Source organism: Furipterus horrens, unplaced genomic scaffold (assembly GCF_987537825.1).
Source record: "Furipterus horrens unplaced genomic scaffold, mFurHor1.1.pri manual_scaffold_17, whole genome shotgun sequence".
NCBI lineage: Eukaryota > Metazoa > Chordata > Mammalia > Chiroptera > Furipteridae > Furipterus > Furipterus horrens.
In genome coordinates this window covers 57,461,682-57,486,863 of record NW_028327187.1, presented here as the reverse complement: position 1 = coordinate 57,486,863, position 25,182 = coordinate 57,461,682, and the positions used below count along the sequence as shown (strand labels likewise).

General features: G+C 38.1%; 1 protein-coding gene across 1 annotated transcript; it reads right to left on the bottom strand.

The window, feature by feature from the left end:
• Positions 1-3,792: 3,792 nt before the first annotated feature.
• TCEAL8 (transcription elongation factor A like 8) lies at positions 3,793-5,928 on the bottom strand. The gene is made up of 3 exons (XM_090264498.1): positions 5,820-5,928; positions 5,344-5,415; positions 3,793-4,792 (listed from the first exon to the last, which is right to left on the bottom strand). Exon 3 carries the CDS (start codon positions 4,748-4,750, stop codon positions 4,397-4,399), a length of 354 nt encoding a protein of 117 aa, XP_090120624.1. The 5' UTR covers positions 4,751-4,792; positions 5,344-5,415; positions 5,820-5,928; the 3' UTR covers positions 3,793-4,396.
• Between the last annotated feature and the right edge of the window lie 19,254 nt (positions 5,929-25,182).

Genomic DNA, 25,182 nt, shown 5'->3' with positions numbered 1-25,182 from the left:
AAACATAAATAAACCAATCTGGCCTCACACTTCTTATAAGCAGAGAATCCAATTCTAGTCAGTGCTTTACCCTTATAGTAGGTCCACCCTTTCAGATGATAAATTTCCAGGACTTGGGGACTAATTGCTATAAAACTTCACAGTTTGAGCCCTGTGTCCAACAGGAATCCATTGAGCATTCACTCAATACCATACTTTGATGGTGATGATGATGATGATGACAGCAATGATGATGGTAGAGAGGACATTTTCTCTTTGATATAAGAGTTTTATGTTCGGAGACCTCATGAATGGCCTTGTCTTCAGGATAGCAAGTGTCTTCCAAGAAAGAAGATAAGTGATTTATGCAAAGTCACATATTGTAAAGAGAATAGCCCAGACTTGAATTAAAGTTTATCTGGCTCTAAGGCCATGTACTTAACTACTTTGCTTTCCTTACCCTAATATTTGAATTTCAGCTTTACCATATTGCCCAAACAGTCCTTTAGGATGTCAGAAAGAGTGGTAATGAGATTCCTCAGATAACAGACCTAAACAGCAGGGGTCATAGTGACATTGCTTCTTCCATCAATGCCTTCAAAAGCACCTTCACACCAATTCACAGCTTGACTGCCCTGGCCCCCAAGTTGTGGGCTGAGCCTATAGTGCATAGGGGTGTTCACACAGAAGGAAGTGCCCCTTTTCTCTTGAGCTGTAGAACCACACACTTTGCAAGCTCCCTTTATATATGGTTTCCTCTGTCTCTGGCCTGGGCTGATTCAGACATCACAAGCTCTGCACCAGGCACACACACAGCTAGTCACCACAAAACCACCCAAACAGGCCAGAGCACATTCAAGGCACTTCTGGGACTATGAACAAGTGAACAGGTAGAAGAGAAATAGGGAGGTCTTGTTTGAGTTCCATCCTCATTGGCATCCAAATTGTTTTGAAATATAGTTCACTGTGCTCAAAGAAGGGCCAGCCCCTTCTACTTTAACTCCAAATTGTCTGGACAGGCCCAGTTCAGACAACTACCTGGCCAAAGATTATCTCAACCAGTGTTTCCAGTTAGGAACCCTGGGGGTTTTATCTCTTCCCCTACAAGAAGATAAAAGTTTACCAATAGATAAAAAGAAAAGGAGGGAAAGGTAGTGTTCTGACGTATAATGGGGACAATTGTCTTCCAGGTATGTTCAACACAGCCCACCATCGGACTAAGCGGGTCTGGTGCCTGCTTCAGGCTGGAGCAAAGAAATCAATGTCTGACACTCCTTGAGAGGAGTGTGGCTTGAATGAGCCTTTCCACATCTGCCCTAGCAGCACCCTTCAGAGCACCAGTAGGACAGATTAATCCTGTTTTTAAAACTGCCACAGTGAGCCCCTGGACCCTCATCTTACTCCAGCCAGAATCTAGCCAGACCAACAACCATCAGTCTGCCATAACTTTGAAGATTAGTCTAGAGACTTGAAGATCCCCTAAAATAGCATCACACAGTTAAAAAGGGGCACAGGCAGAGGTAGATTTAACGGTGGACGCACCAGGCACATGCTCTGGGCCCCAATTTCTGAAGGGCCCTGCAAAACCCCAACTTTACACTTTTTTCTAATGACACCAAGTCTGGTTTCATTACTATGTTGCATAAAATATGGTTAACATGTATTTTTATTTTCCCTGTATCTCTTTTTTAAGGGGCCCAATATTTTCTTCTGTGCCCGGGGCCTCAACCGACCTTAATCCACCTCTGAGCACAGGGCTGGCTCACTGTTTTGTGCACTGATCACAAATAAAGAGAACTTGGATATATTTTACTGACATTGGATAAAGTGAATGTGTAGCCAAACATGGTGTACCGTCAGAAAAAAATAGCATCTCACAAGGGGAGATCCCCCCAAAGGATGAAATTATTTTCCGGAGAGTGGGACCCTTGTAGTACAAGCTTCTCCCGCTAGGTGAGTGTTCTAGAAACCCACCTATATCAGTGTACCAGCTGGGGTTGTGAGAGGCTGGTCTTGGCTTCAGTGAATATTTTTTGAAAACTCAAGGCATTTGCCCATTTCATGATGGCTGATTTACAAACGCACCTGCCAACACTTGTTGAGCGTTCAGCGGTTTTTGAGCAAACACAGATTGACCCCCAAACCCCACCCTCCCTATTCACGATCTCCCCTCCAGCAACTTTTTGCTTGTTTGTTTCCCTGGATGAAAAAAGTCCTCAAAGAGAAATGTTTTTGCCATGTGGAAGAGGTGTAACAAAAAATAAAATAAAATAAAAAGGCCATACTAAAAGGCATCAAAATTGACAGAGTCAAAAACTATTTTGAACAGTGAAAAAAAGTCTCAATGGGTGTATTGCCTCAAATGGAGAGTACTTTGAAGGTGACTGAAGTTTAAACATATAAGAATAAACATAATTTTTTATAAGCAAATTCTGGAGTTTTTCTTTTTTTTGGGTCTCCCCTCATAAATTACATTCTCTCCCTTAGCTTTTTATCTTGTCTTTCTTTGTTAAAAGCAATCTTAAATTTTATGTATAAATCTATCAATCCTTTTTTTAAGTTTATACTTAAAACATAAATGCTGTTATAGGACTCTACTTCCTGAATTTCAATAAGCATTCACCAATATTTTCTTCTAATTATTTTATGATTCATATTTATAATACTGGAATGCATACTGTACAATATATACCAGTTGTCCCCATGCTTCAGTGTACCATAATCACTTGGAGGAACCCGTGAACTTTTATTTCCACAGCTCACCTTTAGTCAGTGGATAGAGCTCAGAAATCAGCATTTTAAAAATGTTTCCCAAGTGATTCTGATGCAGGTGATTATGCAAGACTCTTAAAACATTTAGAGTGCCACAAAAGTCTGCTTTGAAAAACGTGACCAAAAAGCTGTCACAGAATTTTGAGACCCATTAAAACAACGTTTAATGAGGAGAAAAAAACAACAACAAATATTTGGCGTGCAATCCATTCCATGCACTATTTCACTTTGGAATTGCTTAACACTAGAAAAAAAAATTGTGTAAGATTATAGCATCAATAGCAGAATTTGGGCAAACCTACTGGTTCTTTGTTAATAATCAATCAAGAAATCAATTAAATATTAACACATGATGTGTCAGTTAAACCCAAGCCCCACAGGAACCTTCAGGGACAGATAACCTCACATGAGAAGACAAAAATTTTTCCTTAGACCTAGGGCTGCAACTCTTCGACTACAGCATTTTGCACTCATCCTTGTACCTGTCCAACTTCCAAAATGGACTCAACGTGCCTGACTCCTATGGACAGGAGGGGCTGTGGGATTGAAACTCTGCTAAGAACTCTGCAAGACATTATGACCCAAGCAATCCTGGAACAATCCCCACCTGTGTTGTGTCACTATAAAGCAGAAAGAGGCTTTAGAAAACCTAATGGAGAGTTTAATCCACTGGGGACTCTAAGAAACTCAGTGGGTTTTGGGTACTCAAGAACTTCAATGTCCCAGCAGAGCAAAGGACCCAGAAGAGCAGCAACGCCCAGCAGACATGGTGGGACCCAAGGGAGGAGACAGACATGGAGGTCACCAGCCGAGGACTGGCATGGAAGCCCCCTACCCCCATGCCTATTGGACTTGTTCCAGAGCACAGGTTGAATAATGCCAGGGCTCTCCCACAAATACCTATGTTCTGCAGTGGATTGGGGTTCTGTATGCTCAAGTGGGAACAAGAGCCCACCAAGCACACCTCAGAATCCCCTCTTTCCTTCCCCACAGAAGCCCTGAGGCAAATGCTTTCCCCATGAAAAGACCAGGTCTTAAGCGTATCTGTAATAATTGCCAGTTTTATTTCTCTGGCTAAGAGATCCAGAGGTGATTTGAGGCTTACATTTTAATAGTTATTTCATCAAGAGGTTAGGTGCCCACAATTGCCCTTATAAGCTGGTTGCAAATTACTTCTTATTTAAAAAAATTTAATTCTGACACTTGTTCATTAAAAAATACATATAAGCAGAAAAACTCACACCACAAAGAAATAAGAACAGTTAAGTTTTCGATGTATGTATGTATGTATACAAACGCGTGCACACACACAATTCGGGGTTTTTATCCTACATAGTGTGAGATGATATTAAATATGCTGCTTTGTAACTTATGTTTTACTTTACAATATGGAATGAACATATTTTCATGCATTTGTGTGAAACTTTCCAATTGAAAACTAAGACCTGGAGAGTGAGTCAAGGTACAAAACCCAGCAAGATGCTGGTAACAAGGAAACTACCTAAAACAAAATTTCACCAGATGATTAAAAACAAAGCAAAACAGACAAACAAAATGAAAGTAAAAAAATACATCAGGAAATGCTAACAGAAAGAAAGCAGGGGCCAGATTCTACTATCAGATTAAAAAAAAAAAAAAAAAGAATTCAAGGCCTAAAGCACACAGGATAAGGACGTCTGCGCGAATGTCTTTGCTTCCAATGCATCATCACAAACTTGTTTCTTACTCTTCTTATTTCTTCCCTAAGCCTTTCCAACTCATCTACTCCTCTTAGCATTTCTTCCGGGTCCAAATGCCTAATGGGACTGTCCTCTTTAAATCCCTGGGCAGGTTGAGTTAGCCCGTTTCTAAGGTTTCCTTCTGCTTCCTGGCTTACACCTTCTTCGGAAGATTGAGGATTTCCTACTGCCTCCTGTGGTACATCTTCTGAAGGGCGGTTTTCCTCGGCTTTTGGCATATTCTGTGGTTTTCCTTCATTTTCTTCGGAAGACTTTTGCATGTTGAGTGTTTTTCTATGATTTCCTTTTTTAATAAATTAATCCTAGAAAACAAGGAAACAGAACAACTAGATGCCAAGCAAAGAGACCAGCAGCCAGAGTATAGGTTTCCAGAGGATGGTCTTTTCTCATTCAGATCCCTATTTGTCAAAGTTTTCCAACCAGAGGCTAGATCTGCAAGCTCTGAACTCCTCTGACTCCACCCCTTCCTCCACCTCCCTTTCCCTCCCCCTCTCACTCCATCTCCATCTTCTCTCCTCCAGCTCCAGCCCACCATTTCCCAGCAGGCCCTGGTATGGGCGCAGAAATGCAGGCTGCGCTGAAGCAATTAACCCCTCCATCACCGCTGGTCTCCAACACTCCCACCATTTTTTCTAAGCCATCCTAATCTCTAGCCTCTCACCCGAGGAGTCCAGCTGGTCCAGTCTCTGGCCTCCCCTCCCCCTCCCCTGCCTCGCTTCCGCTGCAGGCTCTGCAAAGACCTCCGGGCTTAATGTTCATGCGGAGAGGTTGCAGCGGCCAGCGTGAGATGTGCTTTGGTGTCTTCCACACTCCCACCCTAAGGGAACCGAGGCAATTGCACTCTTACACTGACCTGCCGGGATCCAGGGAATTTTTCTCCTTTTTCCCTCGCTCGATTTGTGTCGCTCCCCAAAGACCAAGAGTCCTGCAGGCAGACAGGAATGCTTGGTGAGCAGGCCAGTACCCAAATCACGGCCCTCTTCACGATTACAGGCCTTGTTCGTCTAAAGTTTCCCCACGTCCTCATCCTCTTTCTCCTTTTAAGGCAACCCCACCCTCCCTCCCCGTGCTCACCGATTCCCTGCAAACGGAATGGGAGCCGCAAGTTATTTCCAAATTGCTTCTGTTTCTCTCACGCGCGATCCTCATTTTGGCTACACTTTTTCCCCTCTCCACCCCGACCCCACCAAACAGCCTAAAATTTCCTGCACAAAAATGGGAGTTTGGCGGAACTGTAGTGTTGAGAAAGCAGTTCCGGCCTCGCTCGGTTTAGGTTCTCTGACTCCCAGACCCCACGGTCCTCAGGGCAGCTCCCACCTTCACACTCACCTGAAAGGACCCAGGCCACTTTTCTCCTTCTGCAATAAGGAGCTGCTTCAGGGAAACAGGCCCAGACTATAAGGACTTCTGCACACGTCGACTCCTGATCACGTGAGGGTCGCACGTCATCAAGGAGCTGGAGTCCTCAGTTACCCCTCCCAGTTAACACTGCAACCCGCCCCCTGCATTCCCTCCACTTGATGCTGTCAATCTTTTATTGTATTTGCAAATCAGAGACAATAAAACTGGTACTTCTCCCTGCAGTTTCTACTTATCTTCGGATTGCCAAGGAGGATCAACCTCTTGGATTCAATGGACCGTTTCTCTTTCCTCTTTGGGGAATCATCTTCTTCACTCTCCTGCTTCTAATTCACCCACCTCCCCCCACCCCAGCACCCTACGACTGGAGTCCTATTTAGCATTAAAATGGATGAAGGTGTAAACGGGAGGGTGGAGGACGACTAGAAAAGAATCTAGGAGTGAGGGTGTGGGAGTTTTTTACTATTTCTCTTGAATAGGTGAGTATTTTGTTTCATGTTTTAAACAATCAGCATACTTTAAAATATTTTAAAAAGAGATGCCACATAAAGCAATATTTGACACATTATGGAGGACAAATTAATTATATCAATTTTAAGATTTTGGAAAAGCTTTCTAATAGCTACAAATGAAATGACAGTTTACAACAATATACTGATGTGTTAGTAAAAAAAAAATTTAACTCCTGTGAATATAAGAAACTTTCAAACCTGTAGAGAATTTTTGTGAGTTTACTTGAGCCAAACTGATGACAATTGCCAGGAAGCAAAGATGATGCTCCAGAGAATAGCAGTTTTGCACCTTATTTTTTACATTACAGTCAAAAGAGGAGGAGGCTAAGTGGGTTACAGAAATCCATTGCTGATAAGACTAGGGAGGCGGGAGAAAGCAAAGCAGGGGGAGACCTCTGGGATTGGATAAAAAGTAAAACGATAGATACATTTTTTTTACGTAGGCGAGTACTGGACAGTAACAGTCAACAATTAACATGGTGACAATAACGATGAAGGGATTTATGGTCTCCTCTTGGTTGGGTGCCTGTGATCTGAGGGATCTGGAAAAAAGAAATTTGACATTCCAAATGTATGCTATCGGAGATGCCAAAAGACAACAGACAGGCTCAGTTAAGGTGAAGACCGACCTTTGTTAGGGAAAAATACTGCCACAGGACTTGGCTACCTGCCAGAACCTGCTTTCAGTTAAAAGTTTTAAATTTCAGACCATCCTATACTTTGGTCTCTGAGTTTGTAAGGCTGCCTTGCAGGTGTCCCCTGAAATTGTCAGGTTTAGTATGTGACCCCTTTTCTTCCACACATCCCCCTTTTGGTCATAAATCAATCCAAAGGATGCACTGATGACCAACCCTTTGGTTAGATAACAAGAAAGGCTGTATTTCTAGGAAGTGTCAGTGTCAGCATATGTCTTGCTGAACAATGGACTATTGGGGATGGGGCAAGACCAACCTTAGATGGAAGACTAGGTCGAATATTTTTTTTCTTCAAAGTGAAAGGCAGGAAAATGGGAGGCAGTCAGGACTTATGAACCTTTATTAAGAAAAATATTAAGTGAAATAAGCCAGTCAGAGAAAGACAAATACCATGTGATTTCATTCATATGTGGAATCTAATGAACAAATTGAACTGACAAGCAAAATAGAGACAGACTCATAGATGGAGAGCAGGCTGACAGCTAAGGGAGGGGTGGGGAGAGGGTGGAGAGACTGAGCAAAAAGGAAAAAGGACTCAAGGACATGGACAACAGTGTGGTGATTGCAGGGTGGATGAGGGTTTAAGTGGACTAAACGGTAGTGGAAAAAATACAATAACAAATAAAATAATGACACAAAAATTTTTTTTTTAAGAAAAGAAAAGAAAAACACTCTGGATCATTTCTAGCCTATGAGCTATCACGATCCAGGTTTTGTTACCTGTCTCACTTTTTTATATTTTGCATCTAGTTTAACATTCACTTACAGTTTGAGGGCACACCTTTTCAATTTTTATAATCTGACCATGAGATGGGGTTCTATTTACTTTGCCTTGGAAGCACTTAGGTGCTATTATTAATTTGATTTCCAATAGTTGAATAGTCGGCAGCTGTAACAGTTAAGTTTTATTTGGGGCCACGGCTGTAAGAACACAATGCTTTAAATTACAATTACCATCTAAAAAATTCCAGAGGCCAGGGGTACAGGAAGAGTTTTATAAGTAAATTTTTCTGTGCCTCAGCAGCAGTTATAGATAGCCATGTTTTTATAATCATTTTAACTTCTATCTGAATTAATATAGTTAGTAGTACTTGTTGGGTTAGGGGGTAGGCACATTCAGGACAAATTATCTCTTTTTAACCTCTAAAAAATACACATCTCTTTCCTTCCTTTAAAAACAATTTTTTAACAAGGTTACTTTATTTTTATTTTATTTATCTGTTTTTAGAGACAGGGGAAAGGAGAGAGGGAGAGAAATGTCAATGTGCGGTTGCCTCTCATGCGCCCCCAACTGGGGATATGGTGTACAACCTAGTTATGTGCCCTGACTGGGAATCAAACCAGCGACACTTGGTTCGCAGGCCGATGTTCAATCCACTCTTTCCTTCCTTTTGCAGTAGCGTTTCTTCTAAATTTCAAAACAGAAACCGTAGAAAGTATTATTGATGATACAAAAGTTATACACCTTCAGCAATACACAGTTGGGCTGTATGCATACACAAGGTTTGAGAAAAGTCTAAAGAACAAGTACAATTATTAATATTAGCAGACAAGGAAAGATAATCAAACAAAAAAAAGTTTAACGTTAATTTGTAGATATACAGGTCTTGTACCTGTTTGGGGATAGCTGTCTATCTGGGGTAAGTGGTTTCTCTTCCTCAGGAAGTCTTTAAAAAAAAATAAATTTACCTTTAGAGAGCGAGGAAGGGAGGGAGAAAGAGAGGGAGAGAAATGCCAGTGTGGGAGAGAAACATTGATCAGTTGTCTCTTGCATGCCCCCAAAGGGGGACTTGGACAACAACCCAGGCATGTGCCCTTACCAGGAATCAAACCTGTGACCTCTCAGTTCACAGGACTATGCCCAACCCACTGAACAACACCAGCCAGAACCTAAAGAAGTCTTTGATCTCCACTTTAGGTGGGGGCAAGTGTCAGGGACAGGGCAAATGTCCATTTGTGATTAGGCCCCTGATAATATTCCCTCCAACAATGCTGGAGAATCTTTAATGTCTTTTCCAAAGGGCAAAAAATGTCCTGGTTGTAAGTTGTGGTCTTTGACATCTTCGGCTGCCAGGAGTGCCCTGTGAAATGTTACTAATTTATTGGTCCCTAATAAGCTGGTTAATGAGCCCTTAATAATAATGCAGAATGTCTCCTTTAAGTAAAGTTGATTTATATGTCCCTTCATCTAGATTCATAGGGTGGCTGGTGACTATTTCATAAGGAGAAAGGCTATATTTACCATAGATTTCAGGTTGAGGAGTACTATAAGGAGAGCTTTTGGCCAAGGGAGATTAAAAATCTTCAGAAATTTTACCTAGTTGAGTTTTAATTGTATCATTTGTATGTTTTACCAATCCAGAGAACTGCAGGTGATAGGCGCAATGAAAATACTGTAGAACAGGCAAACTATTAAAAATGGATTGCATAGTTTGTTGCCGACTCAAGAGGGAATTCTCCAATTAGGGAATTATTTAATTTTAAAAAATTATTTACCTACTATTAAAGCTGTTGCTCTGCTGCAAAAGGATGCTTCAACCCATGCAAAATCATAACTAATACTATTCTTTTGTATTCTCAAGATGATGGCCCTTGGTTAAAATCCAATTTCCACATCTGGATCTAAAGGAAGTGGGAAGTGTTATTGGGGCCCATGGAATGACTTTCTTGGGCTATATTTTGGGCAGATAGAACATTTGCTATATACTTTATGAGCTATAGTAGATTTCCAGTAATATTGTTTACTCCATGAAATCATCTTATAAGATTCTAATTTTAGCTCATATACATGTTAAAGTACAGTACTGTATAGACAATTAAGCTCCCATAAGTAAGATTAATTTCTGATTGGGTCCAAGACATATCTGTTTGCCTGGAACAAATATTCCACCTTTTGTTGTCATATTCTCTTTTCCTTTGCAGCTCTCCATAGAAACTATAAAAGACAGGTTTTTTGTTTTTGTTTTTTAATTGATTTAATAAGAAACAAGGAACATTCTCAGATCTGGACAATTTGGCTGTTTAATGCTGCCTGTCTAGCTGTGGCATCAACTAAATAATTTCCTTTTGCTTCCATAGTGGCAGCTTTAGAAAGCCATGTAATTTTGATAATTGCCAATTGTTTCAATTTTTGTATGCTATTTAATAATTTTGCAATCCACTTTCCATTCTTTATGGGCTACCCTGAGACAATTAAAAAACTTCACTGCTGCAACAGTATTCTAAAGGTGTGACCTACACCAAAGGCATAGCTATTATCAATGTAAATATTAGCTATTTGATCTTTGGCTTATTGACAAGTCCAAGTTAAAAAATTAATTAGACTTGTTGGACAGATCTTATTCAGGAAAACAAGAAGTTTGTTATGTCTACCATGGGAGTTATTAGATATCCAGCTCCGTAACATTCCTGCTTATTTTTTAAAGATCCATTTGCAAGCCAAATTAAACCAGCATTATCAGGGAGTTTCCTAAAAATCAGAGGTCTCCAACCTCCCTCTTCCCCATTTGCATTACCATCTGAGCTCCGCCTCCTGCCTCTCACCCCCATCGCCAATCAGTGGAAAAATGGTCTTCCACAAAAATCAGTCACTGGTGCCAAAAAGCTTGGGGACTGATGCTTTAAACCATTTCTAGGAACAACAAGGTGATCAGGTCAATTTGATTGTAATAAGACATTAGAGGTTGGGCCGTTAATAAGAATTTGGAATCTAACTGTGACAATATCCAGTCAAACCAAAGAATCCTCTAAGCTGCTTTCTTATTTTTGGAAGAGAAAAAGATAATATTCCTCTGAGTCTTTCAGGGTTAATCAGTAGCCCATCCTTACATATCAGGTAACCAAAGTATTTTACCTGGGATAAACAGAATCAGAGCTTGTCCTTTGATTTTATTAGATTGTGTTCTTTGGGGAATGTAGTAATTTCCTAGAGTATAAACTAAATTATCCACATATTGGATTAGAGTGGAATCTCTAAGAAATTTAATATCATCTCAATCAGTTTTTAGTACCTAAGACAAAAGGTGGGGCTCCCCCACATACACCTGGGGCAGGCATTGCTGTCCAAGTAAACTTGTAATCTTCCCAGGTGAAAGCAAAGAGGTATGCAAAGAGAACATAGTTGTTATTATTATTATTATTATTGTTTTATTTTGACAAAGCTTCCCATGTAACTTCAAGTATCTCAAATAGGCCTAATTAGTTTAAAATTTTTTCTTCTATAAGGAGAGAGAATAAATCTTTGAGGTATTCCAAGGCCCATTGGAACAACTCAAAGTAATTTCTTGGTTTAAAAGTCTCTTAAAATCTAAACTCTGGGGAGGTTTGTCAAACAAACTTAACCAAAAGATCATAACATAAACCTTTTTGTGAATCTGGGTAAAAAAAAAAAAACCACATATTTTATGGTAATAACTTTAAAAGACATCAATCAAACTTAAGCCAATTTTTATATTAAATACTTTGTCCAGACCACAGGATCCTGCTTAATTTATATAAGTACAGTATTTAATTTCTTTGGGCCAATAAAATATTACACCCTAATAATGCCATCCGGAGGCAGGAAAGAAAAATGAAATACACATAATATACAGATGGACACATATAGCAAAACCATACACATCAAGAACATACACATAATCTGAATTACTAACTTTTGTAGAGAAGACATGGACAACTTTAGCCACTTACAGTTTTAAATTTAAAATTTTCATAAACTTCTACAACTTTCAAAAGCTTTTACAAAACTTTTGCAAGTTTCATATTTTCACAAACTTTCTTATCCATTCAGAAATAACCATCTTTAGAACTCACTTTCTTCCTTTTCCCTAAAAGTATTTCCAGCTCACGCCATCTATTACCAAAACCATGCAATTTCTTTTCAACTTAATTTGAATTTTTAACTTTTAGAAACCTCAATTCCAATGGTAACCAAAAATAAGCAACTGGTATTCCCTAGATTGACTTTTATGAACACATTTCATAACCTGTAGAAACAGGTTCCTCTTTTAACAAATAAACTCACATCCAAGAAACACACCTCTAACGAAGTCATTTATTAACAAGACACTCATTAAAAGCTCAAAATTCACTCCAAAGCCTCTCTGCAACAAAAGCCAAAAGCAGACAAACCCAAGACTTGTCCAGCAATCAATGTTTTAGCATTTCAAAATATCTAGATATCCAATAACTTCAATCAAAACTCACTAATTTAGAAATGAATAGCTGAAGTAAATTAAATTGACTTGAACAGATATGGCTAAGGTTCCCCCTCCTTTTGATAAGATTTACCTTCCAAAAAATTTGCATTTTAAAAGTTGGTCCTGTTGAGAGTTCTTGGAAACCAGGTATTTGCATTTCAAAGACAGACTTTGGTTTCCAAGTTGTAGAGGGGAGGGATGGAGTGTTGGCATTTATTATCTTCAGAAGTAGTTCAGAAAATGTCTCTAAAATTTCTTATTAAGTTAAAAAAATTTATCTGTGGTCGTCCTAGAAATTTTTTTATTTCCAGATCAATATATGCTTCCCATTCATCCAGTTTCTAATTTTGCACGCAAAAAATTAATTTTAGGCACTGAAAGAAAATGAGTTTTGGCCATTTTAAGTTGATATCATTTCTAGTTAAATCTTCCCATTTATTTAATACCAGGAGTATTAATGAAGGCTGGGGTCTGGGAGTTTCTGGCCTTGGATGCACAATTCCCCATGTTAATTTTTGTTTTGTTTTGGGATCTGTAGAGTCTGCACTTCAGACTCTCAGAAAGCAATTACAATTGAAAATCCAAAGTTAAAATCCAGCCAATCATTTTTTCCTCCAGTTCCAACTTAGACTGGGTCTGTCAACCCTTAACTTTAGTTCCACCTTGAGGATTTAAAAAGACAGCTCAAATTAAGTCAGGGCCTCACACCTTAAAACAGGGAGGTCTGGAATTTCAGTGGAAGCTCTCACCTAAGTTCACCCTTTGCAAAACAAGGAGCCAGGCAGGTGAGACACAATGGGCCCCTGCTGGTACCTAGATGGGTCCAGGTCTGCAATGTAGTCCTAGGTGGGCTTCTTTGGATTCCTGCTGATTACACCAAGTAAATATCAATGTAAGAAATATTTAAACCTGTAAAGAATTTTTGTGAGTTTATTTGAGCCCAACTGATGACAAAACCTCAACGAGTTGAGATAATGCTCCAGAGAATAGCAGTTTTGCACCTTATTTTATACATTACAATCAATCAAAAGAGGAGGCATAAATGGGTTACATGAAAATCATTGGTGATAGATTAGGAAGGCTGGAGGAAGCCTCCTCTGAGTTTGTGAGGTTTAGTATATGGAACTTTTTAGTCCATTCTTACTGAAACAGCGCCTTTAAAAACTCTCCCAAATTAATCTGTGCAAAGAGGCCCAGTTTTCTCTTGTTAGCAAGTTTATGTAAGTAATTCACTACTTTTTCTCTTTCTGACTGAACTCAAATTATTAAGTGCTAGATTAAGTACCTTTTCATTGATGAATGCTGGATGCTTCCACTTGGGTTTCAAATGGAGGCTTCAGGCAAAACTTCTAGTGCAGTGGTTCTCAACCTTTCTAATTCCACGACCCTTTAATACAGTTCCTCATGTTGTGGTGACCCCCAACCATAAAATTATTTTTGCGGCTACTTCATAACTGTAATCTTGCTACTGTTATGAATTGTAGTGTAAATATCTGATATGCAAGATGTATTTTCATTGTTACAAATTGAACATAATTAAAGCATAGTAATTAATCACAAAACAATATGTAATTATATATATGTTTTCCGATGGTCTTAGGCGACCCCTGTGAAAGGGTCGTTCGACCCCCAAAGGGGTCACGATCCACATGTTGAGAACCGCTGTTCTAGTGGATCCAGTGCCTTGATAATCAAATGAGTCCATAGAAAAACCTGCTTTCCGCGGAGTGAGCTTTATTTTGGAACGCAAAGAAATATGTTGGAAAATACTTCTCATACATTCATGAAACATTCAGAGAATATCTCACTATTTTGGTGTGAGGCTTATTAGCAGGTGGAATTTTCATCCATTCATCTGCACTCTTGAGTTAGTCTGGTATAGTTCACTTTGTTCTATTAAAAAGAGAACTATCAACATGTATAATTGTTCTGATCAGAACACAGAGGGAACAACATTGCTGTAAAAAAAAAAAAAAAGTTAAAAGAGGAAACTGATATCCCCGCAACCCAAATCCACTGGTCCTTGCAGATGTAGTGATGCTATTCTAAGCAATCTGGCCAGTGAAGGCAGATGCAGGGTGTTGGGAAGGAGGCAGAGAGGGGTCTCTTGTCTGGGATGGTCACAATGGGATATGGCAGCCAACAACACAGTCCACCATGGGGAAGGTTGGAAAAAAATGAGTGTTTTTGCTGGCTTAATGTTTTATAACTTACATTTAAACATGAAAAAGTTTCTCCACAGTTGAAGGATACATTATCTATTATTTGAGGAAGAGTTTTAAATGTAAATATAGCTAGTGAATTATAAAGATGACTACATCACATACCATGACAAAATTTTTCCATTCTTTCAGATGTTACATTTAATAGGGGACAACTCCGGTATTTTTTCAAAAGTACTACAATATCGCAAAATCAACCCATTTTTGGGTGTACAGTTCCTTAAAGTTTAACAAATATATAGATTTGTGTAACCACCACCTCAGTGGGTACACAGTTCAATTACCCCCCAAACTCCATCATGCTACCCACTTTGTATTCATATCTTGCCCATTCCCTGAAATCTGGCAACCATTAATCTCCAAACTCCTATAGTTTTGCCTTTTTAAGAATGATACATAAATGAAATCTACCATATGTCACATTTAGAGACAGGTTTCTATTTTTTCAGCATAATGCCTTCAGATTCGTTTAAACTATTCCATGTATCAGTAGTTAATTCTTTTCTTTTTGCTGAGTAGTATTCTGTGATAGAATTGTTTCTGTTTATATGTCCTTTTACCCATAAAGGGATATTTGGATTGTTCCCAGTTTTGAGTAATTATGAAAAGAGCTGCTATAAATATTTGTGTACAGGTTTAGGTCTTATTGCTTTATACATGTAACCCCTTCTCTGACCTATCTGCCTTCAGCACCTCCTTCACCCTTTCCAATTTGCCTTGCATGTTACCATCAAATTAAACTTTAGTCTTCCTTATTTTCAGCTTGTCATTCCTCTGCCCAAAGGCACAGCAGCCCCACCATCTGCAAAGTAAAACCCTACTATCATTCATTTCTCTGCCCAGAGGCAGATTAAGGTAGGTTGAAGTCCCAGGGACAGAAGAAAATATTGGGCCCCTTACAAAAAATAAAGACAGGGAAAATAAAAATACATCTTAACCATATTTTATGCTGCGTAGTAATGAAACCAAACTTGGTGTCATTAGAAAACAGCGTAAAGTTGGGGTTTTGTGGGCCTTTCAGAAGTTGGGGCCCAGGGTGCTTGACTGGTGCACCCATCATTAAATCTGCCTCTGTCTCTGCCCCATCCAAAAAGAACTCTCATCACTCCGCCCCAAGTATGCTTTCTTCTCATCCTTTGTCCTTGCATGGCATTTTCTTCCTCCTGATTGCCCCCCTCTTCTTCCTAGATCCTGGTCCTACTTATCCTTAGGGGTTCAACCTTCATCACTGAGCTTCTGAAGCCACCCCAACTGAAAGTGATCTCTCCCTCCCCTGTTGATGCTCCACACTGTGTCTGCCCCCCTCATATTGCCCTTAGCAAACGTTGCCTGTGTACCTTTCCCCTTTCCTGTGTGTTTTTTTTTGGGGGGGGGGTGGCAGGAAGTGGAGAAGGAGGGTTATCTAACCAGGTAAATATGAATTGGGGATGGGGAGTGGAGGTCAAACTCCAGCTTTCATCAGGCATTAGTGACTCTTATAGTTATAAATGGTGAATCACCTGGAAACCTCAGCATTTCAGAAGGAGCTATTTGCTGACTGGCTCATAGAGTAGCCTTCTTCTTCACTGCACAAAAATTGGAGCAGAAGTTTCATTGTCCCTTCCTCTGCTTATTCTGCTTACATGCAGTCAGAGTAACCCCAACATCATTTTTATTGAGTTATTGACAGAGGATATTGATTCTGTTTTCTTAAATGCCCACAAGAGAAATAGAAACCTTCACGTTCATCCTTGTTCCTAAACCATTTTAGTGCATCAATATAATACCCAGCTACCTTTGAAATTAAGTTAATCAAAGTAGTTTTTAAATATAATAGATCTTTGAAGACAGCAGCAATATATTGGAGAAAAAACTTTTAAGAAATGAATGGAAAAGGTGCACATGTTAATTTTAAAAATGAAGACATGCATTCTGGAGGGTAGACACCTTCAGCCTCTGACCCAATCAATGTCCTGTTTTTGTGCACCAGGAGGGCACAAGGGATAGCTTCAAAACCCAAAGTCCTCCAGGTGGAATGAAGGGAGAAAAAAGGAGGCAGCATTTTACCATTCAGGAGCTCTTATATAAGACTTTGATAACCAGAATATTGTTTTCTATGTTCCATTTAGGAGTCACACTTAAACATTCGTGTGTTCAGTGGAGCTATATTCAGCAACTCCTCTTGAACATTTTAAAAAAGATTTTATTTATGTATTTTTAGAAAGCGGGGAAGGGAGGGAGAAAGAGAAGAAGAGAAACATTGATGTGTGAGAGAAACAATCTGTTGTCTCTTGCTCACCCCCGACCAGGGACCTGGCCCACAACCCAGGCATGTGCCCTGACTGTGAATCAAACCAGCAACCTTTTGGTTCACAGGCCAGCACTCAATTCACTGAGCCACACCAGGCAGAGCAGTCTTGCACATTTTTTATTGCTGTTTCAAACTCATTCCATGGAAGAGCTTGAGATGGGTAGTCCTCTCCCTCACTTCTCTAGCACACTCTGTATGGCTTGAAAACATCTCTCCCAGCACCGCAAAATCTCCTCCACATCCAAAGATTTGGTTGCGTAGTGTGCACTCAGGTGACCACCGTCTGAGGTGATTCGCCCTTTCAGAGTGCACACAGAATTAAGCTCAATCCCCTGGAGGGAGGAGTATCAAATAATTTGTGGGTATATAGTTGAAAACAACCACAGCAATTAATAAATATTTGGGGTCATATAATTTAAGACTATCCAAATATTCTGTGTATTTTGCCAGCAGCAATTATTACTATAATGTTCTGGTGGTGATTTTTATATTTCTCATTTCCTAAGTTTAATATTTCAAATGATTCTGTAAGGAAGATTCCCCTTCCCACCATTTATGTACTGACACAATATTTTGTTTCTATTAGTATAACTTACAGATTTTTAAGTCTTTGGGGTTAAAACCTAATACAATCATTATTTTTATTTTTGTTTTCTGCCTAAATTGTTCCAGCCTCAGACAATGGGAAATCTTTCAGATTGGCATACGCTCATCTTTTTTCTGGTCCCTTGCTTTCTGGTGCTACAAGATGTCGCAGATTCATCTTGTACGTTCCTTTCTCGAGCCCAATAATCAGCCATTTCTCCAAAGAGTCTTGGTTACTTTTATTGGATAATCATATTTGGTAATTAAGACCTGAGTGCATAAAGTTCTGGTTGCTACTGGGGTGGCATTGTTTCTAGGACTTTTCAGCTGATAGAACAAGGAGATACTGATACATGTATGTATACAAAACTGTATATACATACTTATCTGCATTTACTTATGGTGTCTATCTGTATATCTCTATGTATTTGTATGTATATGTGTGTATACACACACAAAAATTCATACTAATACATGTGATTCTAATCCATTATCACAGGTATCCATTTAGCTTTCTTTCCTCTTATTTTTAACTTCTATCTCTGATAGTGAGAAACCTGGTTCTTCTTATTTTTTAAATTTTTTATGAAAGTAGCTCTGTAAAGAGTAATCTTTTTTTAAAAAAAATTATATATTTATTTATTTGTTTATTTATTTATTTTATTTTTAGAGAGAGGGGAAAGGAGAAAGAGAGGGAGAGAAACATCACTGTGTGGTTGCCTCTCACTCGCGCTCCCAACTGGGGACCTGATGTGGAATCTATTCATGTGCCCTGACTGGGAATTGAACCAGCGACACTTGGCTCGCAGGCCGACGCTCAATCCACTGAGCCACAGCAGCCAGGGCAAAACTTGGTTCTTCTTATGTGCAATACATTTACATATTTATTTAACCCTACTATATAAAGTAGTTTCAGAATTTCTATCAGGTACCCCTGTGAGAAGTAAATTTTCCAACCAGAACACAGCATTTTAGTACAGTTCTTTTAGTCTTGAGCCTTGAAATATCCAGTCAAAACACTTTTGCAAAGTAGCTTCGGTCAGCTTTCTTCCCCCCGCCACCTTTTTCAGTCAGGTTATGGCATACATCTGTCATATGCTGAGATTCATTTGTCATAATGTGCTTTTTATTTAAGGCTCCTCCTATATCCTGATATAAAATATATGTTTTTAATTGACATAGAGTAAAAGTCACTCTGTGGTGTGCAGTTCTGTGAAATTTGATACATTTATGTAGTCATGTATAAACTACCACAGTGGCAGATAGAATAGTTTTATCACTTAAAAATTTCCCTTGTGTGGCCCCTTTGTAGTCAATTACCCTTGCCCCCCATCTCCACCCATGAAGCTTCTTTTATATCCCTGTAGATTAGCTTCTACATAATGTTATAAAAATAGAATCACACAATACATATCCTTTTAAGTTAGTCTGATTTTTTTCACTTAACAAAAATACACTTCAGATGCATACACATCATTGAATGAATCAGAAGTTTGTTCCTTTTAATTACTGAATAATATCCATTGTACAAATGTACCACATTTTCATTATATTGATATATTCACCAGTTATAGAACACTTGGGTTGCCTCCATATTTTGCAGTTATGAATAAAACTTATATGAGCATTTATGTGTAGGTTTTGTGTGGACATAAACTTTAAATTTATTTGGGTAAATACCTCGAAGTGGGATTGCTAGGTTGTATGGTAATTGTATGTTTAACTTTATAAGAAACTGCCAAAATGTTCTCTAAAATGACTGACATTTTATATTCCTACCAACAATGAGTGAGAATTCCTTTTATTCCACATGCTCACCCCCGTTTGCTACCTTTTTTGGTTTCTTCTATACCATTCTAGAAAGTGAATAATGGTATGTCATTATAGTTTTAATATGTATTTCCCTCATAACTAATGACATTGAACATCTTTTCATGTACCTTTTGCTGTCTGCATATATTTTTTTATGAAGTTTCTGTTTATATTTTTGCTGCTCACCATTTTGGGGGGATTGTTTTTCTAGTTTTGAATTTTAAGTCATCTATATCTTCTGGATGAAAGTTTCTTTATCAAATATGGGCTTTGCAAATTCTTTCAGTATGTAGTTTATCTTTTTATTCTCATATCAGTGTCTCTCATAAAGTAGAGGCATTGAATTTTTATGATGTTCAGTTTTTCAAGTTGTTAGCTTTTATTACATCTGAAAGCTCATCACCAAACCCAAGACCACGTAGATTTTCTCCTATGTTTTATTCTAGAAGTGTTGTGATTTTACATTCTACCCTTAAGCCTATGGTACATTTGAGTAAATCTTTGTGTAAGATATTATGTATGGGTTGAGTTTTATTTGATATTATTTTTTTGTATATGGATGTCTGATTTTCCCAGTACCATTTGTTGAAGAGATAATTCTTTCTCTACTGAGATGCCTTTGTACATTTGTCAAATGTCAGTAGACTATATTTGTGTGAGTTTATTTCTAGGCTCTCTATTCTGTTCCATTGACTTATGCATCTATTATTTCTCTGCTACCACACTGTCAATTAATATAGCATTATAGTAAGTTTGAAATTGGGCAGTGTGAGTCATCCAGCTTTTCCCCTTCTTTTTCAAATTACTGTAGTTATACTGCCTTTGACTTTTCAATTTTAGAACTAGTTTATTGATATTTATTTTAAAAACACTTGCTCTGATTTTTAATGGGATGTACACCAAACTGAAGAGTACTGACTTCTTAACAATATTGATTCTTCTAATCCATGAACATAGTATATGTTTTCCTTTTAAAATATCTTCTTTGATTTATTTTTATAAGTTTTTTATTGCTTTCAGCAAACAGATCATGCACATATTTTGTTAGATTTATACCTACATGACCAACCTTTTGATGCTACTGTAAGTTGAATTTTTAAAATTTCAAACTGCAATTGTAAATTTCCAATATATAGGAACACAGTTGACAAGGTGACCTTGTATCCTGTGACCTTGCTAAACTAACTTATTAGTTCTAGAATATTTCAAAAAAGTTCTTAGGATTCTCTACATAGACAATCATATTGCCTGTAAACACAGTGTTATTTCTTTATTTTCCATCTGTATGCTTTTCAGTTCTTTTTTTACCTTACTGTATGGACTAAGACTTCCAGTATTATGCGAAATAAAGGTGTTGGGAGAGGACATTCTTGCTTTGTTCATGGTTTTAAAGAATCTTTTGCCATTCAGTAGCTCTTGATTTCTTATAGGTGCCTCTTTTTTTTTTTTTAGATTAAGTATGTTCCCTTCTATTCCTAGCATGCTAAAAGGTTTTATCATGCATGCATGTTGAATTCTGTAAAATGCTTTTACTCTATTTATTAATGTGCTTATATGATATTTATTATTTAGTCTGTTAACATTGTGAATTACATTAACTGATTTTCAACTGTTCATCTAGCCTTACATTCCTGAGATGAATCTCACTTGATGATGATATATTAACCTTTTTATTTTTTATTTTATTTTTTAAAATATATTTTATTGATTATATTATTACAGTTGTCCCAATTTCCCTTCCCTCTGCTCCCCTCCACTCGGTGACCCTCCTCCCTCCAGTTGTCCCCACTTTTAGTCCATGTCCATTGGTTGTGCATATAGTTCTTCTCCACCTCTTCCTGTCTATTCCATTTCCTCCTAATATGCTTCTTAATTCCTGTACCATCTCCCCAGTTTGTCAAATTCTAAAAAAGAATCAACTAGTGTTCTGAGAGTGATTATGTTAAATGGGGGGGGGGTATTAACATCTTAATAATATTAAGTTTTTCAATTTATAAACATGAGTTGCTGCTTCTTTTATTTGATCGTCAAATTCTTTCAACAGTGCCCTGTAGTATTCAAATGATAAATTTTGCACTTCTTTTGTTAAATGTATATATATTTTATTCTTTTTGATGCTATATTAAATAGAATTGTTTTCTTAATTTTGTTTTTTGTTTGTTCACTGATCTTGATTACAAATACAGTAGTCCCTCTCTATATCACGGTCCTCTTATTGCAGCCTCACTGTATCGCGGGATTAAAAAATATATTATATTTAATTATTTATCGTGGATTTTTTGCTATATCGCAGGATTTTGCGGTACTGTATATGTATGTTGTTAAAGTTACGTAGGTTTAAGAGTGTAGAATATGTTTAAGAACATAAGTAGTGTTTATAAAAGTGTGGAAAAGGTTAATAAAGGAGTGGGAAAGGTTAATAAGGGACTGGGAATGGTTTATAAGTGTGTGAGAAGCATTTATAAAGCCTTAAAATATATATAAATACTAAAATAAATGTAAGGTTCTTATTTCGCGGATTTTCACCTATTGCGGGGGGTGGGGTGGGGTCTAGAACGTAATACCCATGATAAGTGAGGGAATACTGTATTGATTTTTGTGTATTGATCTTATTATCCTACAACGTTGCTGAACTCATATTTCAATTTTATATTTATTAGTGTATTCATTATTATTTTCTATATACAAGATTGTGTCATCTCTAAATATAGTTTTTACCCTTTCTTTCTTATATGTATGCCTTCTGTTTCAATTCTTGCTTCATTGCCATAGGGAGGATATTTACTACAACATTGAATAGTAGTGAGAGAAGGTATATTTGTCTTTTTCTGTATCTTAGGGGGAAAGCATTTGATCTTTCACCACTAAATGTAATATTGGCAGTGGGTTTTTTATAAATGCCCTTAATCAGGTTGAGAAATATTCCTCCTATTCCTACTTAGTTGCATGTTTTTTTTAATGAGAGAGTGTTTATTAAGATTTTGAGTTTCCTCTCAGTCAGTTTTGATAGTTTGTGTTTTAAGAATTTGTCCCATCCGTCTAAGCTATCTAATTCATTGGCATACAATTGTTCACAGTGTTCCTTCCATGATTTTTTTCCCCCAAAAAGTCAGTAGGAAGTCGTGGGCTGGGGGTGGAGAGCAATGGGGGGAAAAGTAGGACAATTATAATAAAAAAACAATAAATAAATCAAAATTTAAAAAAAATAGAAACTTTAGATAGACATCTAAAGGTCCTTTAAAGATCTTCCTAGGACTGTTGTTCAAATCTGTTTGGGTTTGACCTGACTGCTTTGAAAAAAAAAAAAAAAAGGTCAGTAGTAATACCCCTCATTCGCTGTGGGAAACCGGCAGGTATGATTCAAAAGACTTTGATGACCACTGTGTGGAGCCCAGCCCTGGGTCTTAACCGGCTGGTTTTTGTCTTTCATGCTTGCTATGAATCCCACCCTCTGGGAGATTTTTAAAATAGAATAGAAATACAAAGTGGCTTTTCAGGAAAAAAGAACCTGCTTTGTTTTTCTCTGAATAGCCCCAAATTGTCAGTAGAATATGAAAAACAGAATGATTAAGTAAGAGGAAATGTTTTTGAACTTGTGAAAAATACCTAAGCGTTTCAACCCTGAATTGATCTACATTTCCCTTTGTTATTACTCCCAACCATTTGGTGAAGGGCTGTATGTGTTTTTTATGCACTTCCCCATGTAGAAAGTAGATAAAAACCCTGGCTAATAAAGAAACGGGAGTGATTTTCCTCAGAAAAAAAACCCCTCCCTTCCTTCCTCAGATAATGAGTGTCTGAGCACTTTCTTAATCCATTCTGAGGGACCCAGAGTCTCTCTCAATTCATTTCTTAGTCATTATAGGTGAAGATTTGTCATTTTTTGATGTTTACAAAGAATGAACTTTTAGGTTGATTTTTCTTCTCTATTTCATGAATTTCCACTTTAATTTTTATTGTGCCCTCATTTACATTCACTCTATATTAGCTTACTACTCTTTTTCCAGTGTCTTAAGGTAGAAGTTTAAGTTTTATTTATTTTCTAAAAATTTTAATATAAGCATTTGAAGCTGTACATTTTCCTGCACTATTCTAGTTGCACCTCATAAGTGTTGTTATGCTGTGTCTTTATTTTCATTCACACAATGTGTTTCCTAATTTCTTTTTTTTTTTTTTTTTTTTTTGAAATGTAAATGAGTATATTTATTAAACAGTTTCAATAAACCCATAAAAGTGTTTTAAGCACAACATCATTAAGGAAAGGACAAAAACATCAGATAATGCATGCATGTCATTCCTTTCTACTTCTCAGACTCGCTTTCTCTTTGAAATCTTTTCTCTTTCCAACTGGTTTTTCCATGGGAGGAATCCAAGTTGAAATGCCAGCTTTGGGTATTTTGTGATGTTGAAAATTTTAAGATACCAGGATAATGGTTGATATATTGCATTACCTACTAAAACAGATCTCCTATGATCAGTTTCATTGTTTCTAAGCCAATAATTATTTTAGAAATAAGACTTTTAATTACAAGACTATATCTACCATTCCTCCACCTCCACTTTCTTTTTTTTTTTTTTTTTTTTTTTTCAGATTTAATGTGTTTTATTGATTAAATTATTACATTTGTGCCAATTTCCCTTCCCTCTGCTCCCCTCCACCCGGTGGCCCCCCTCCCTCCAGTTGTCCCCCCCTTTTAGATTATGTCCATTAGTTGTGCATACAGTTCCTCCCAACCTCTCTCCGTCTATTCCATTCCCTCCTACCTTGATCCCCAATTCCTATATCATCTCCCTCCCTTTCCCCATTCCCCCTCCCTCTTGACCTCCCCCCAATATGCTTCCCGTACCCACAGTTCCTCTTCCCCTCTCGTTGCCTATTTAGTTTGCCTTTGTTTCATCTCCCTAGCTTCTGTTTTTTTTTTAAACCAGTCCCTTTAACATCTCATATAACAGTGGTTTGGATCTAATGAACTCTTTCAGTTTTATTTTGTCCTGGAAACACTTTCTCTGTCCTTCTATTCTGAATGACAATTTCGCTGGATAGAGTATTCGTGGTTGTAGGTTTTGGATTTTCATTACTTTGAATATTTCTTGCCAGTTTCTTCTTGCCTGTAGGGTTTCCCTTGAGAAGTCAGCTGATAGTCTAATTGGGACCCCTTTGTACATAATTCTTTTCTTCTCTCTTGCTGCTTTTAAGATTCTCTCTTTATCTTTAATTTTTGACATTTTGATTATAATGTGTCTTGGAGTGGTTCTCCCTGGGTCCAGTTTCTTGGGAACTCTCCTTGCTTCCTGGACCTGCAGGTCTATTCCCTTTCCCAAGTCTGGGAAGTTCTCCTTTATTATATTTTCACTCAATTTTTCAAGTTCTAGTTCATCTTCCTCATTCTCTGGCAAACCAATGATTCTTATGTTGGGCCTTTTATAGCTGTCCCAGAGGTTTCTGATCCTTTCGTTGTTGCTTCCCATTACCTCTCGCTGCATTGGTTGACTGCTTTTTCCTTCTCCATATTCCAGTTTGTTGAAATGAACTCTGGATTTTATTTCCTTTCCTTCTGTCTCGTATATTGTTTTGTTCCTTTCGTTATGAAAGTTTTTCGCTTCTTTCATATCTTTTTCCTGCTCTTTTGTGAATTCTGTAAGCCACCTGATAACAATGGCCCAGAACTGAGCCTCTGACAGGTTTCTTATCTGTTCATCTGTCAGGTTCTCTATCTGCTGCCTGGTGAGTTGTGTTACCGGTATTTCTAAAGTTGCCTGCCTCATTTTGACAGATGCTTTTTGTTTTCTTGGGCTGGCTGTCGGGGGCAGTGCCTGTGTACGCGTCACAAATTAGCGACCGCGCCTGCTTATCCGCGACCTATTTCGCAGCCCTGTGGTGCTTTCTTTGGGGGCGGGGGTCCAAGATGGATTCACACAGTTATTCAGCTAGGAGACCAGGATCCGTCCTCCCGCCCCCCTGGGCCTCACTGTTCAAGGCGATGCGGTGGCCGCTCTCCCCAGCGCCGGAGTCGCGCAC

Coding starts and splice junctions, on each gene's coding strand:
- TCEAL8 (XM_090264498.1), bottom strand. CDS start 4,750: ATGCAAAAGTCTTCCGAAGAAAATGAAGGAAAACCACAGAATATGCCA.